The following is a 13213-nucleotide window of genomic DNA, read 5'->3' on the forward strand; positions in this document are numbered from 1 at the left end:
ACAGGCAGACCTTGTTTTGCCACGTTTCACGTTATTGTGCTTTGTAATAAATTGAAGGTGTGTGGTATCAATGAGACCACACTCAGACATTAACAAGCCAACCAGCATCCCAAGGAGGCATCCCAAAGAGTAAAAGGTCCAGAAATCATAAGACAAGAAATACTGATGGAGGCTGGACACTGGAGAAGAGAAGATGTCAGTGAGCTCAGAGAAAAGGTCACCCCTAGAAACACAACGTGGGGAGTCGTCACTGTACAAGGGACAGTTTATGAGAGCCGATGAGAGCGCTCGAAAAGTAATAAAAAGGGGTATATGTATACGTATAGCTGATTCACTTTGCTGTACGCCTGAAACTAACACAACACTGTACATCAACTAGAGTCCCATAAAATTTTTTTAATTTAATTTTTTTTAATGTCAGTTCTCATGCTACTGACAGTGACCATTATATGGGGCTAATTAATTGCTTGTAGCCATGCTAGTGTAATTTCATAACAAGGACAGTACTCTGAAATTGGCAAGTGTTGAATCACTGAAAATTGATTGATGAGGCCAAATTTTTCTATGCAAGTTGAAGTATGCAACTTCCGAATTAAAATGTTTGACACATCTTGGGGGGTGAGGGGTAGGGGGTGGGGGGGTGATGAACTGGGAGAATTGGATTGACATATATACACGAATATGTATAAAATAGATAACTAATAAGAACCTGCTGTATAGCACAGGGAACTCCACTTTGCTGTACAGTAGAAACTAACACAACATTGTAAGACAACTATACCCCAATTTAAAAAAATTCAAAAAAAAATAAATAAAATACTTGATGCATCTTATAAAAAAGAAGAAAGGAAAGCAATAAAAAGCGGGAATCAGGGGGCGATGGGTAGAGCTCCCGGCCATGGCCAAATTCACTGGCATATAAAGGGGGGCAGAGGATGTGACATGTACAAGGAAGATTGGAAGGAAGCTACATGGTGGCAGAGTTTATCTCAATACAAGGAAATAAGGAAGGCTCTTCTCATAATTAGAGACACAAAAAGTCGTAAATTCCCTTTAAAATCAGAGGCAGACTGTCTTGTGAGAAATAGTGCCCTAGATGAACGCTAGGGTGCCTTCCAGCTTCAGAATGATGCCAACACTGAATTCTACAAGCAAGGGGAAGCGTAGAGTTTTAAAGGTGGAACTGACATGCAGACACCATTTTTCAAGCAGATTATGACTCTGTCAACAGGACTGGGAGGGAATGAGGGGGACAGAGAGGCCAAAGGCAAGGACAGCAGCTGGTGAAGGCTGCCAGAGCCGCAGCAGGTTAATAAAATGCTCTTCGTGCCTCCTTTTGAACACAAGCGACCAGAACAAGGGATCTGACGCTGGACCTGAACAGGTGAAAAGTTGGGGAACTAGGCCAGAACCTCAAGTGCACACCTCCCTGGAAATCAGCGCCTGACTGGGGAGAGGAAAACAGCCACGGAGAGCAAGGTCCTGAATGAAAGAGAAAGATGAAAGAGAAAGAACTCATGGAATCTGGTGACACTGCATATGCAGAAAAGCAAAAGTGAATCCACTCACGCTGCTTTACTAGAGATTGTGGGACAAGCAGAGAAAGCCTGTCATCAAGGAGGAGAAAATGATCAGTCCTGAGCGTTTCAGAAGATGACAGACAGACTGAAAGAAAGGGGATGCTCTGGGAAGAGGTAACTGTTAAGCACCAGGGTTTAGTTCGTGGTAACTCACCGATGACCTTCTCAGAGGTGCCGAAAAGAGCGCGCTCTCCCCCCTTGGGTTAGCCTGTCACTCGTGTGTGTTACTGTGGACCATTTAGGGGCTCAGACCCCAGACACCCTGGGGTTGGTCTTGGCTCCCTACTCACTGGCTGGGTGGTCTTTTAACCTCCGTGCCCCAATTTCCTCACTTGTTAAATGGGCACTGTAAGCTTTCTTCAAAAAGCTTCGAGAATTAACTAAAGTCATACAGGCGATGTGTTTACAACGCTGCTTGTACATAGTAATTGTTCAGCCAATATTTTCTCTTATTTTACTATGATGACAGCTATAACTACTACTGCTGCTACCACAACTGCCACCTGAAACAAATCAACAGCAAATCTGGGGGCATATGATAAGGATGTAAACAAGGTAAAATGTTCCAAAATGTTGGAGTCTTTCTAACTTAGCACCGTCCAGGATAACCCTGACTTCCACAGCAGTCTGGGAATCCCCAAAAGTCCTCCAGGATTATTTTGCCCCAAGGTACCCTGTCTGAGGAAATCTGCTTCAGTTTCCGGCTAGTTTGTCAATGTTTTCACCTATTCACTGATATCCCGGGCAAAGATTCCTCTTATTTACTGGGATATAAAATTTGGTGTGGATATAAATAGCTTTTCTTCGTTCCTCAAACCAGCTCCCTAGTCTTTGATAAATTATGACAGGCAACCCTAAAAAGGAACAATCATTCCAAAAGAATGAGGAAGTGTTTAACAAGAATAAAGGAAAGAACACCGGATAAAAGTTCAGACTACTTTTGGTTTAGTGTGTGCCTTAAGCTCTCTGACATTGTTTCCTGCCTTATAAAATGGCAATTATATCCATTCCCTCAACTTTACAACACAGGCATGCAGGTCAAGTGAGAAAATGAAAAATAAAACACACACTGTAGAGAACAGACTTGTGGTTGCCGACGGGGAGATGGCGGAGGGTAAGGGATGGACTGGGAGTTTGGGATGAGCAGATACAAACTATCACATACAGAATGGACAAACAATGAGGTCCTACTGTATAGCACAGGGAACTATATTCGGTATCCTGAGATAAACCATAATGGAAAAGAATATTAAAAAATGTATATATATGTATAACTGAATCACTTTGCCATGTGGCAGAAATTAACACACATGATAAATCAACTATACTTCAATTTAAAAAAAATAAAAAATAAATAAAAGCATGTTATGTATATATGCAAAATACTTTATAAGATATTCATGAGACCACTTTATTGACCCTCATTACTCTCAAAGGATAAAAGAGACCTACAAGATTCTCCAGATATGCAGAGTACCACTTATAGAATTTTCTTCAGTTTTATCACTTTTATCATTACTTCTACCACTTCTCAGAGTCATTCTGAGGATTACCCCAGATCATATTTTCAATGGAAACATGATTCAGTCTGAGGTCACAACACTAATATTCACTGGGTCCTTACTATGTGCCAGGAACTGTGCTCGGAACTTTACATGCATATCTTATTCAGTTTCTTAAAACAACCCAATAAAGAAACTAGGTCGTCCCTGTTCTGCTCATGAGAAAACTAAAATTTAAAGAATTTAAAGAACTCACACACGGTCTCCCAATCAGGGTCAATGCTGGGATTTAAACTCAGGTCTGCAACTCTCAGCCATATTGTCAGGGCTTCACTAGCTGGCTGACTCACTCTCTCCTCAATACCAGCCTCACAGGGCCCATGACGCCAATGTGGACATACAGAGAGGTTCTCAAACAGGCCCATCAACAGTGTATCTGTGAATGCTAAGAATCTATGAAATCTCACATAAACAACTATTTAAGTATTCTTCAAAAATAATTCATACTTTCAATCGCTACTTTCTATAGTAGCAATAATGTCTGCATCATCTTCATCTAGGAATCAGGTTATATGACACACACACGCTATGTTACCACGTATATTAAAATATCCTATACTCGTTTTTGGGACCCATAATATAACATCCAAATATACATCTTTAGGGGAAATGTATCCTAATGACACTAGAAGAATTGCATTTTTCTTGAAACACACTTTGCATTCAAAGTCAGAAAAACTACAGGAGAAGTTGCATAAGTTAGAAGAAACAGCACACAGTAAGATCAGTGTGGGCTCACCAATCCCAGCTCCACCAGTTATAAGTTTTATCACTAGACAAAGTTAATCACATGTTCAAGTTTCCATTTCTTCATCTATAAAACAAGAATATTAGTGCATACCTACTAGGTTGTCATAAAGTTTAACTTTAATAGTGCAGAATGTGTAAGGCTCCTAGACTAGTACTCAGTAACAATTTCTTCTTTTCTAGGCCAGTAAGAGATAATAATGGCTCATAAAAGAGGCCATGAGGGAACAGTTTCACTGAAATCATAGGTAACCTGTCCTCTATCTAAAACTATTTCGAACACTCATGGCCGGCCACACCCACAAATAGAAGGAAAAGACTGGAAGAGTATTTCCCAAAAGAAATCACTGGAAGATGTAATTGTTGTGACAGCCGAAGACAACTTAGCACAAGGGGAGTAGCTGGACCAGATGTACAGACAAAAACAGCAAACAGACACAAACACAAACACTAGGGGGTAGAAATGAAAGACTACTTCTCTTCCTTACTTTCAATTGCCCCCAGAGACTGGGACCTCATCCTTCAAAGAAGCAGTTTCGGGTAGTGGTTAGAAGTACCAATTACAGAATCAGATGGACCTAGGTCCAAAGTATAGTCCTTTCACTCACTTGTCAATTGACCGGGTAAGTTTCTTAACCTCTCTAATCATCAGTTTCGTCTTGGAAATAATAATGATAAGCTCATAAAATATATATACTTCACAAGGTGGTATGGGATGAAATGAAATTCATACATAAATTTTATAGTACATAATAAGTGATCAGTAAAGAAGCAATTATAGCTTAATGACAATAACAATAATATTATATTAATAATAGTAAGCAACATGGGAAGGTTTGCTGCCTGAATGATATTCAGACCTAAGGTCCTAGGGATTGAGCCAATGTAAAAAAACTCAAAGAGCACCTTCCTGGGCATGACCAGCTTGCCACTGGTTTACTCCTGTACTCATTTACACATTCCCCAGCCTGGCCAGGAGTCTTCAACAGTCGAAGCCACTCCTAGCGGGTGTGAGGGGTGGAGGGCCCAGCTCAGCTTCAGACCCACCCCTTAGTTGATGCTGAGGATTTGGGTCAAGTGTTGGAAAATACCTAAACCCCATTGATGCCAACCACGTGATTTATTTTCGGAAACCTCACAGGAGCTCTGCCCGCGGGGCACTGAGTCCCCTGGTGATTTTGGGGTTGACACCCAGTGTCAGTACCTAAAGAGCCCTTCCTGCGCCCCACGCTTCATGCCTCCCCTGCCACACCCTTGCAACAGGACTTCTCGCTATACTGCTGTGTCTATTACTTTTATATTTCTGCCTTTGCTTGGGTTAAAATTCCCGACTCCTTGCTTTTCAAATGTGTTCTATGTTGTCCAACTTTTTTTTCTTGGCCACACCGTATGGCTTGCGGAATCTTAGTTCCCTGACCACGGATCAAACCAGGCCCCCCAGTGGAAGCACAGAGTCCTAACCACGGAATCGCCAGGGAAGTCCCTATGTTGTTCAACTTTAAAAGATCAGTATGGGGACTTCCCTGGTGGCACAGTGGTTAAGAATCCTCCTGCCAATGCAGGGGACATATGTTCGAGCCCTGGTCCGGGAAGATCCCACATGCCACGGAGCAACTAAGCCCGTGTGCCACAACTATTGGGCCTGCGCTCTAGAGCCCGTGAGCCACAACTACTGAGCCCATGTGCCACAATTACTGAAGCCCATGCACCTAGAGCCTGTGCTCTGCAACAAGAGAAGCCACCGCAATGAGAAGCCCGCACACCGCAACGAAGAGTAGCCCCCGCTCGCAGCAACTAGAGAAAGACTGAGCGCAGCAACGAAGACCCAATGCAGCCAAAAAAAAAAAAAAAAGAAAGATTAGTATGAAAGAAAAATTTAACTTATCAAAGAGATCCCAGATGACAAGAACCAGATCTGAAGATTTAAAAGGAAAAATATATGAGGATCAGAAATTATATGTTCTCATTACCTTTACATGGATCAATACAGTCATTAGTTAAACTGAGTTCAATCCATATTAAACCTTGATTTATTTAAAATATTTGTGTTATTATTTTAATTACTTACCCCTCCCCTCACCAAGGTAATAGAATTTACCAACATAGCAAATTTTTTAAAATCTAAGTAAAGGAAACAATTTGCTTAAAAATCTCAGTTGGTTAATGCTCAAAGGATGCCTTAGAGCTACAAAATAATGCAATTTAAACATTTTAACATAGACATTACTTTCAGTTTTACACAAAAGAAAAAATTCTATATTAGAACCTTACAGTTATGATTTCTGTAAATTAACTGTGAAAACTTTGTGCAGTTCTGTGTACAGAGGAATTAGTACAACAATTACTACTCAGAGTATCAGAGATTCATGCTAGCTCTTAGGAACACATGTCAGTAAAAAATGACCCGATAAAAAATATGGAAGATACCATAATAGGAACACATTTATATAAACAGTGATTATTACCTCTCCTTAATCTCACATTATGTACCTGTGTGCTACACTAACATCCTTACCCAGAGTACATGAGAAAATCTCTTTGAAAGCATCCCAGGGGTTCCCTGCTGAAGAATTCTGTTACTTACCATCCTTTGATTTTTTGGTAAAGATGACGTTTCCTGTACAAGAGAAGTTTCACGGGAACCCAAATCAAAAGAGTCACTGAAGATACATAGGCGATGGAACAGGAAACAATCAGCCAATAATGCGCTTTGCCAGGTGTACCCCTTGTGCTTTGATAGGCATCGGCAAACTGTTCCATTATCACCAGCGTGGGGACAGAGAAAGCAGCAAGCTCAAGGAGCTCAAAGAACAGCAGCTTCATCAGTCTCCTCGAAACCATCCTGGAAGGGCGAGCACCTGGGGACCAGACGCTCCCACTCTGACCGGGAGCAGCATATGGACTCACAGACACTGAACTGGGATCAAGTTCCTTGTACTCGAATCACTAACCAGTGACTTTTTATTCTTTTATTGACCCTCATATGGTTCAGTGATCTTCCAACTTAACCGAGGTCTCTTAAAGAAACAGAGCAGTTGTAGAAGTGATCACTCAATGTGTTTGCACATCCGTTACTACAAGTCAAATGAATTTCAGAATATGCTTTGGAGCATCGGTAAAAGCGGGATCTTTTAATGTAGTCTTTATTGTGAATTTGAGCACAAAAAAACATTGATGCAATATTTAACACTTGTTAAGTAGAACCATCGCAATAATATAATTTTAGAGTTAAAGGGGAAGAAGAGACATAATCCAATCCCCTATTTTTTTTTTTTTTTTTTTTGCGGTACGCGGGCCTCTCTCACTGCTGCGGCCTCTCCCATTGCGGAGCACAGGCTCCGGAGCGCAGGCTCAGCGGCCATGGCTCACGGGCCCAGCCGCTCTGCGGCATGTGGGATCCTCCCGGACCGGGGCACGAACCCGCGTCCCCTGCATCGGCAGGCGGACCCTCAACCACCGCGCCACCAGGGAAGCCCCCAATCCCCTATTTTTATATCTAAGCAAATTCAGGCAAAGGGAAAAACCCAAAATCTGAGTCTTCATCTAGGAGAATGACCCCTCATTTTTCTTCCAAGTGCTTGAAAAGGGAGTTTGGATTCACTTTGCCAGTCTCCTAACAAGACTTCTTCCTGGTACTTGAAATATTTATTTGTTCTGGCACATTGATTGCTATGCAACACAGACCAGCATTATTTTTATTTTGCGGGTCAGGAAGCTAACATGGCGATACGAGGAACTGGTTGTCAGGACCGACACATGCGGAGTTATCTATATCTAGTCCAAAAGCAAATATCAAATATTTAAAAGACAACAGTGGTCCCCATGAATATCCCTCCTTTGCAAACCGCTTTGGAACAGCTGTGATGAACACTCTGCTGGCTGTGGGGTGCGACAGTGAATGAGGGACAAAGGTTCCTGCCTTGAAAATGCTCACAATCCACAAACCTACGGCAACAAAAAATTAACTGAGGTCAGAAGTATAGCCTAAATGCCATGGTACCCCAGAGAACTTCCTCTTTGGGCTGTGGGAAGGGGAGGGAAAGATGATGATGAGGCCCGAAGGTGGGTGTTGGGGTGTCAGTGACATTTCAGGCAGGCAAAGAAGCAAGGAGGGAGGAATGGTGGTGAGTCCGGTGTGTATGGCAGGACCCAGGGGCAAGTGATGCTAGAAAAATCGTCTGGGGTCAGAACGTCCACGTCCCATGAAGGATTTGGGGCGTGTGTGTGTGCGTGTGTGCACATGTGTGTGTCTGTGTCAAAAAGCATTTTCTGAACAGAGGAGTCACTTGAACACCTGGAAAGGAGGGACGGTGCTGATGTGAAGGGAGGGCAGGAATGGTATTAACCTAGAGACAGGGAAGCCACCTGGGCGCCACAGAGGAGCCTGATACATCAAGTGCAGGAGTGACGAGGAGAGTCCAGCACCCACACACGCTGACCCAACCCCTCCTATCTGCTGGCTTTGTGTCAGATGCCACCCCACCTCACCCAACCCCCACGTGCATTTCTCTCAGCTTCTCTCCCCCAAGGCCCTTTGCAGAAGGGACCCTGGGGCTGCCTGGCTCTCGGGATGCACCTAGGATTCTGGGGGTGGCCCCGAGGATTCACACCTCCTGCCTTCCCACTGCAGGATAATCAGACAGGTGGCTCCTCTAGCGGTCAAGTTACCCTCTTTGACCTCGAATCCACTGACGTGGAGCAGAAGCCCTCACAAATGCAAGAAGAGACTTGGAAGAAGGACAGCAAGAATACAAAAGGATGCGGCAGAAAGCCATCTGAGCAGCGGTTCTGTTAAGGCAACTATTTCTCATAGCATACCATTGACATCAGTTCTCTGTATCATCCCTGACAAAGTTTCTATTTAAATGATACTAGATACAAGCTAGATTTTAACCTCCTAACCCTCGGTCTTGAGTCATCTAGTGCTACAATGTATTATAACTTCTTCCACAAATTTTGTGTATTAATAGGAATTGTGATCTGAGTAATTGAAGACAGGTGTCGAGTAAAAACAGCCTGGCTCTTACCTGGACTGTAATTCCATTTATTTCCATGTACGGGAATTTGAAACTGAGACTCACTTTATATTTCTCGCCTCTAATCTTCCTCCAGTTCCTATTTTCTCTTCACCTTTACCTTCAAAGATAAGACCAAGAGTGTTACATTCACGTGATGGGACCAGCTGTTCTCCACCACAGGGAACGCCCTGATACTAGCTGTGCTTTCCTTGAGTGGCAGGGAGTTTATGACTGTTGTCCTCTGCCCACAACAAGCCCAACTCCATGTAAAGGAAAGACTGTGTTACCCTTGTAACATCATGGTAGATCATGGTAGAGGCTTAGTGAGTGACTTACACTTTGGTAGGGAGATGACACAGACACACAGGTAGGACCTAAGAAAGTGTACGGAATGAGTTGGACAGCCCTACCCTGCCCAGGCCTCCACCCTCCTCCTCTAGCCACATCTGGATGAACAGGCACGGGGCTACAGAAGGTCCAGCCGTCTAAACGTGGCCTGGCATAACCTAGGCCAATCACTTTCTCACCCACAGGAATTTGAACTAAAAAATGTGGAGAATTTGACAAGTGGAGTTAAAGGAGGCCATGATTTTGAGTCAGGATCAGAGCGGCTCAAACTGTATGTGCTAGAACCACCCCTGACATGTGGTCAAACTCAGTAACTAGCTGAATGAATGAGTGAGTGAATGAATGAATGAGTGAATGAATGAATGAACAAATGGAAGCCAAATGGTGAGGGAATAGGAGGTCAATCCAGAGAGTGAGCTGACTGGGACAGATTGATGGGGCGATACAAGCACACAAAGAAAACCAGTCCCCCAGCTGCTCGACTCTCCAGGTCACCTGTATTCTTACAAAACAGGGCTTCCATTCTTTGCAACCAAAGGGCTTGAATATAAGCCAAAAAAAAAAAAAGAAAAATGTGTTTATGAGCAGGGGCCAAATATCATACAGATACAATACGTAAAACTACTGGATGATTCAGAGGAGAGGATTGAAAAAAAATCAAAGTCAAGTTGATTAGAGAAGGTGAATTTTGACCTGCATTGATTTTTCTTTTCTTTTCTTTCCTCTTCCTTTTTTTTTTTTTTTGGTTTCACAGGGTAATTCTAAGAAACCTTTATTTTTTAAAAAAATTTTTATTGCAGGATAGTTGATTTACAATGTTGTGTTACCTTCTGCTGTACAGCAAAGTCAATCAATTATGCATATACGTACATCCACTCTTTTTTAGATTCTTTCCCATGATATCACTTATATATGGAATCTAAAAAAAAATGGTACAAATGAACTTATGTATCGATTTTTCTATTGACTCAAAGCAAGATCTATATATTGTTACAGCAATCTTCTTTATATAGTATAATTGTATTTTCTCTGAAAAATAATTTTAAGAATTTTCATGATGCAGTGAGGTGGGGAGAGGGGTGGGAGAGAGAAGAAATGGATGTTTGTTCTGAAATACTATAGTTGTAGATTTAAATGTAAATTTAAGATCCAGAAAGATAATCCACCAAACTGTTAAGAGTGATATCCCTGGGGAATGGGTGAGTTGGGGCAGAGGGGTTTTTGTGTTGTTTTTTAAATTAATATTTGCATAGTTGGAATATTTCACAAGCATAAAAATTAGAAAATAATTTTAGACTAATAAAAGTCAATTGGGGGAGCTTCCCTGGTGGCGCAGTGCTTGAGAATCTGCCTGCTAATGCAGGGGACACCGGTTAGAGCCCTGGTCTGGGAGGATCCCACATACCACGGAGCAGCTAGGCCTGTGAGCCACAACTACTGAGCCTGCGTGTCTGGAGCCTGTGCTCCACAATAAGAGAGGCTGCGATAGTGAGAGGCCCATGCACCGCGATGAAGAGTGGCCCCCACTTGCCACAACTGGAGAAAGTCCTCGCACAAAAAATGAAGACCCAACACAGCAAAAATAAATAAGTTAATAAACTCCTACCCCCAACATCTTAAAAAAAAAAAAAATTTAAAAAGTCAATTGGGGCTTCCCTGGTGGCACAGTTGTTGAGAGTCTGCCTGCCGATGCAGGGGACGTGGGTTCGTGCCCCGGTCCGGGAAGATCCCAAGTGCCGCGGAGCAGCTGGGCCCGTGAGTCATGGCCGCTGAGCCTGCGCGTCTGGAGCCTGTGCTCCGCAACGGGAGAGGCCACAACAGTGAGAGGCCCGCGTACCACAAAAAAAAAAAAAAAAAGTCAATTGAACAAAGAAATTCCAGCTTAATAAAAATGTTGTGCTCTATCTTTTAGAATCTTCCCTCCACAAATTTGTTTTCCCTCACTTCCAAGCAAAATGAACAAATTTCACTCCCACTTATCCCTGCAGTGGCTGTAGTTAATAGCAGTGAAATAGCCAAGAGGCAAGCAGGAGATGGGGGAATGCCCTGAAGAACTGTTTCCTCCCTGGGCAGTTAGGGTTGAATTTGAATGTCTTCTCCTGACCTCACAGGAGAGTGTGAATAAGTGTAGTCTTCACCCTTCAGCCCCAGATTAAGGGTTTTAGCCTCTGTGAAACCTTTCCTTACTCTCCTCCAAGTAGAAGCGAGTATTTCCTCCTGTATGTAAAATAGCTTTCAAATACTCCCACTGTAGCACTTGTCTCCCTACAATGTTTGCACACTGGTTTCCCTACAAAACCGCAAGCTCCTTCAAGGCAGAGAACATCTGCTTTCATCTTTGTACCATCATTTCTCAGCACAATGCCTGGCACATAATAGGCCCTTAGTACATACTTGGGAAAGGAAGGAATGAACAGATGAAGGGTAAGAGAAGTGGTGGGCAGCGGGGAGAATGTGCTAGGCTGTGAAAATGGCTAACTCGTCTTTCATTCCAAGAGAATGCAGTTCCTACACTGACCCTTCAGAAGGAGAAGTCATGTACTAAATGTCCCAATACAATCTGTTCACTCAGCTCATGAGTTTCAATGTCCTTGAGTGGTCCCAATGACAGCCGCCATGTCTCCTTCCTAGAGAGCCATGGCTCCAAGGACAAAGCCCCTGGGGATTGCAGAGCTTGTTAATCTCACGATGCATGTGCGGAAAAGACTATGCCCCTTACAAGCATTCACAAAGACTTTATAGGTCCCAATGTTACAATGTCTTTCCCAACATTTTCCAACCCACATGCCCTCAAGAATGCATATCCATGATGAATTTGCATCGTTAATGAAGGATGTTGGAGAGGACTGTCTGGTAATTGTCTGGTCCGAGGCATAGCCTTTAATCATTTCAGGGTCCTCAGCCCTTCCAAAGTATCATTTGTCTAAATTTTCCAGAACAGAATGGGAGGCAGGGAAGTTTCCTTCATGAGGGATAGAGTAACTAGCGAGCTTGCCAAAGAAAAAGAAAGCCATGATGCCAGCATTAAGCTACTGGGTGAAAAATAATGCCACACCCCTGACTCGGAGACAAAGACAAAGGGATACAAGAGAGGGTTTACGATCACCTACCCCTTCAGCTGGGACCAGTTTATGCCAATCCTGATTCCTCCCCTTCTAAGTCCCCTGATGAGTCCGCCATGCAATTGCACTGCCAGTAATTAGAAGGACACGGAGGGGGACATTTTCAAACCACCCGAATTCTTTACTTGGATTTGCACAACACTGATGTGAAGAAATCTGTCCCCGAGTCTGCTCTTTAATGCTGGCTTTAACAACTTCCTGGTAGGAAACAGATTTGGTTTTCTGAAGCTGGGTCTGTGGTGGAAAGACTGAGTCTTGTGGTTAGAACTCACTTCCACACAGGAGTGTTGATGCAGTGTTTTTTATTTTAGTAAGCAGAAGATATCATGCTGTCCAGGGTAGCACCTGTTCTCCACACTTCCAACTGTCATTTCCTTCCTGCAGGCAGGAAGTCAAAAATTGACAGTCTCTTAAATTGTTAGTAAGATCATTTGTAATCTCAGGTTTTGCTCATTGTTTTCGGCATTTCATTCTGTGAAACAAAATGTACAAGCTGCCAGGAATGTTCTGGCATATCCGTGGCTTGTTTCCTGTGATCATGTGGTGTTGATATGCAAAAAGGCAGGGTCTGGTGGCAGTGAAACTGCTCTCGGGATCAAGCTGGATCTATGAAGAGCCCAGAGAAGAGGCAAAAGTGTGTCCCTACGCCTAATTTACTGATTATTTATCATTTCCAAAGAGTGTTTCCAAAATACATTAATGATCCTCATAAGATGGTGTCATCAAATAAATCACCTGAAGTAAACTCAGTAAGATTATGTTACCATGTGATAGAAGCCCCTTTACTAATGTTATGCTGTCATAGTCCAGACTATACAAATTCATATTATAGGGAA

The 13213-nt window shown here is 42.9% G+C and overlaps 1 protein-coding gene across 2 annotated transcripts in view; it reads right to left on the minus strand.

Moving 5' to 3' along the window:
* TMEM236 (transmembrane protein 236) overlaps window positions 1–12482 on the minus strand; it is a 47002-nt gene extending 34520 nt beyond the window's left edge. Inside the window, exons 1-2 of one of the 2 annotated variants that reach the window (XM_032624315.1) lie at window positions 12366–12482; window positions 8917–9025 (exon numbers count right to left, since the gene is read on the minus strand). In XM_032624315.1, coding sequence (XP_032480206.1) covers window positions 8917–8933 — 17 coding nt within the window. In that variant the 5' untranslated portion in view covers window positions 8934–9025; window positions 12366–12482. Of the gene's footprint in view, window positions 1–6473; window positions 6731–8916; window positions 9026–12365 lie in introns of those variants that run through there. The other variant, XM_032624314.1, reaches the window with a different exon arrangement.
* Between the last annotated feature and the right edge of the window lie 731 nt (window positions 12483–13213).

The sequence above is a fragment of the Phocoena sinus genome, chromosome 2 (genome assembly GCF_008692025.1).
Source record: "Phocoena sinus isolate mPhoSin1 chromosome 2, mPhoSin1.pri, whole genome shotgun sequence".
Classification (NCBI taxonomy): Eukaryota; Metazoa; Chordata; class Mammalia; order Artiodactyla; family Phocoenidae; genus Phocoena; species Phocoena sinus.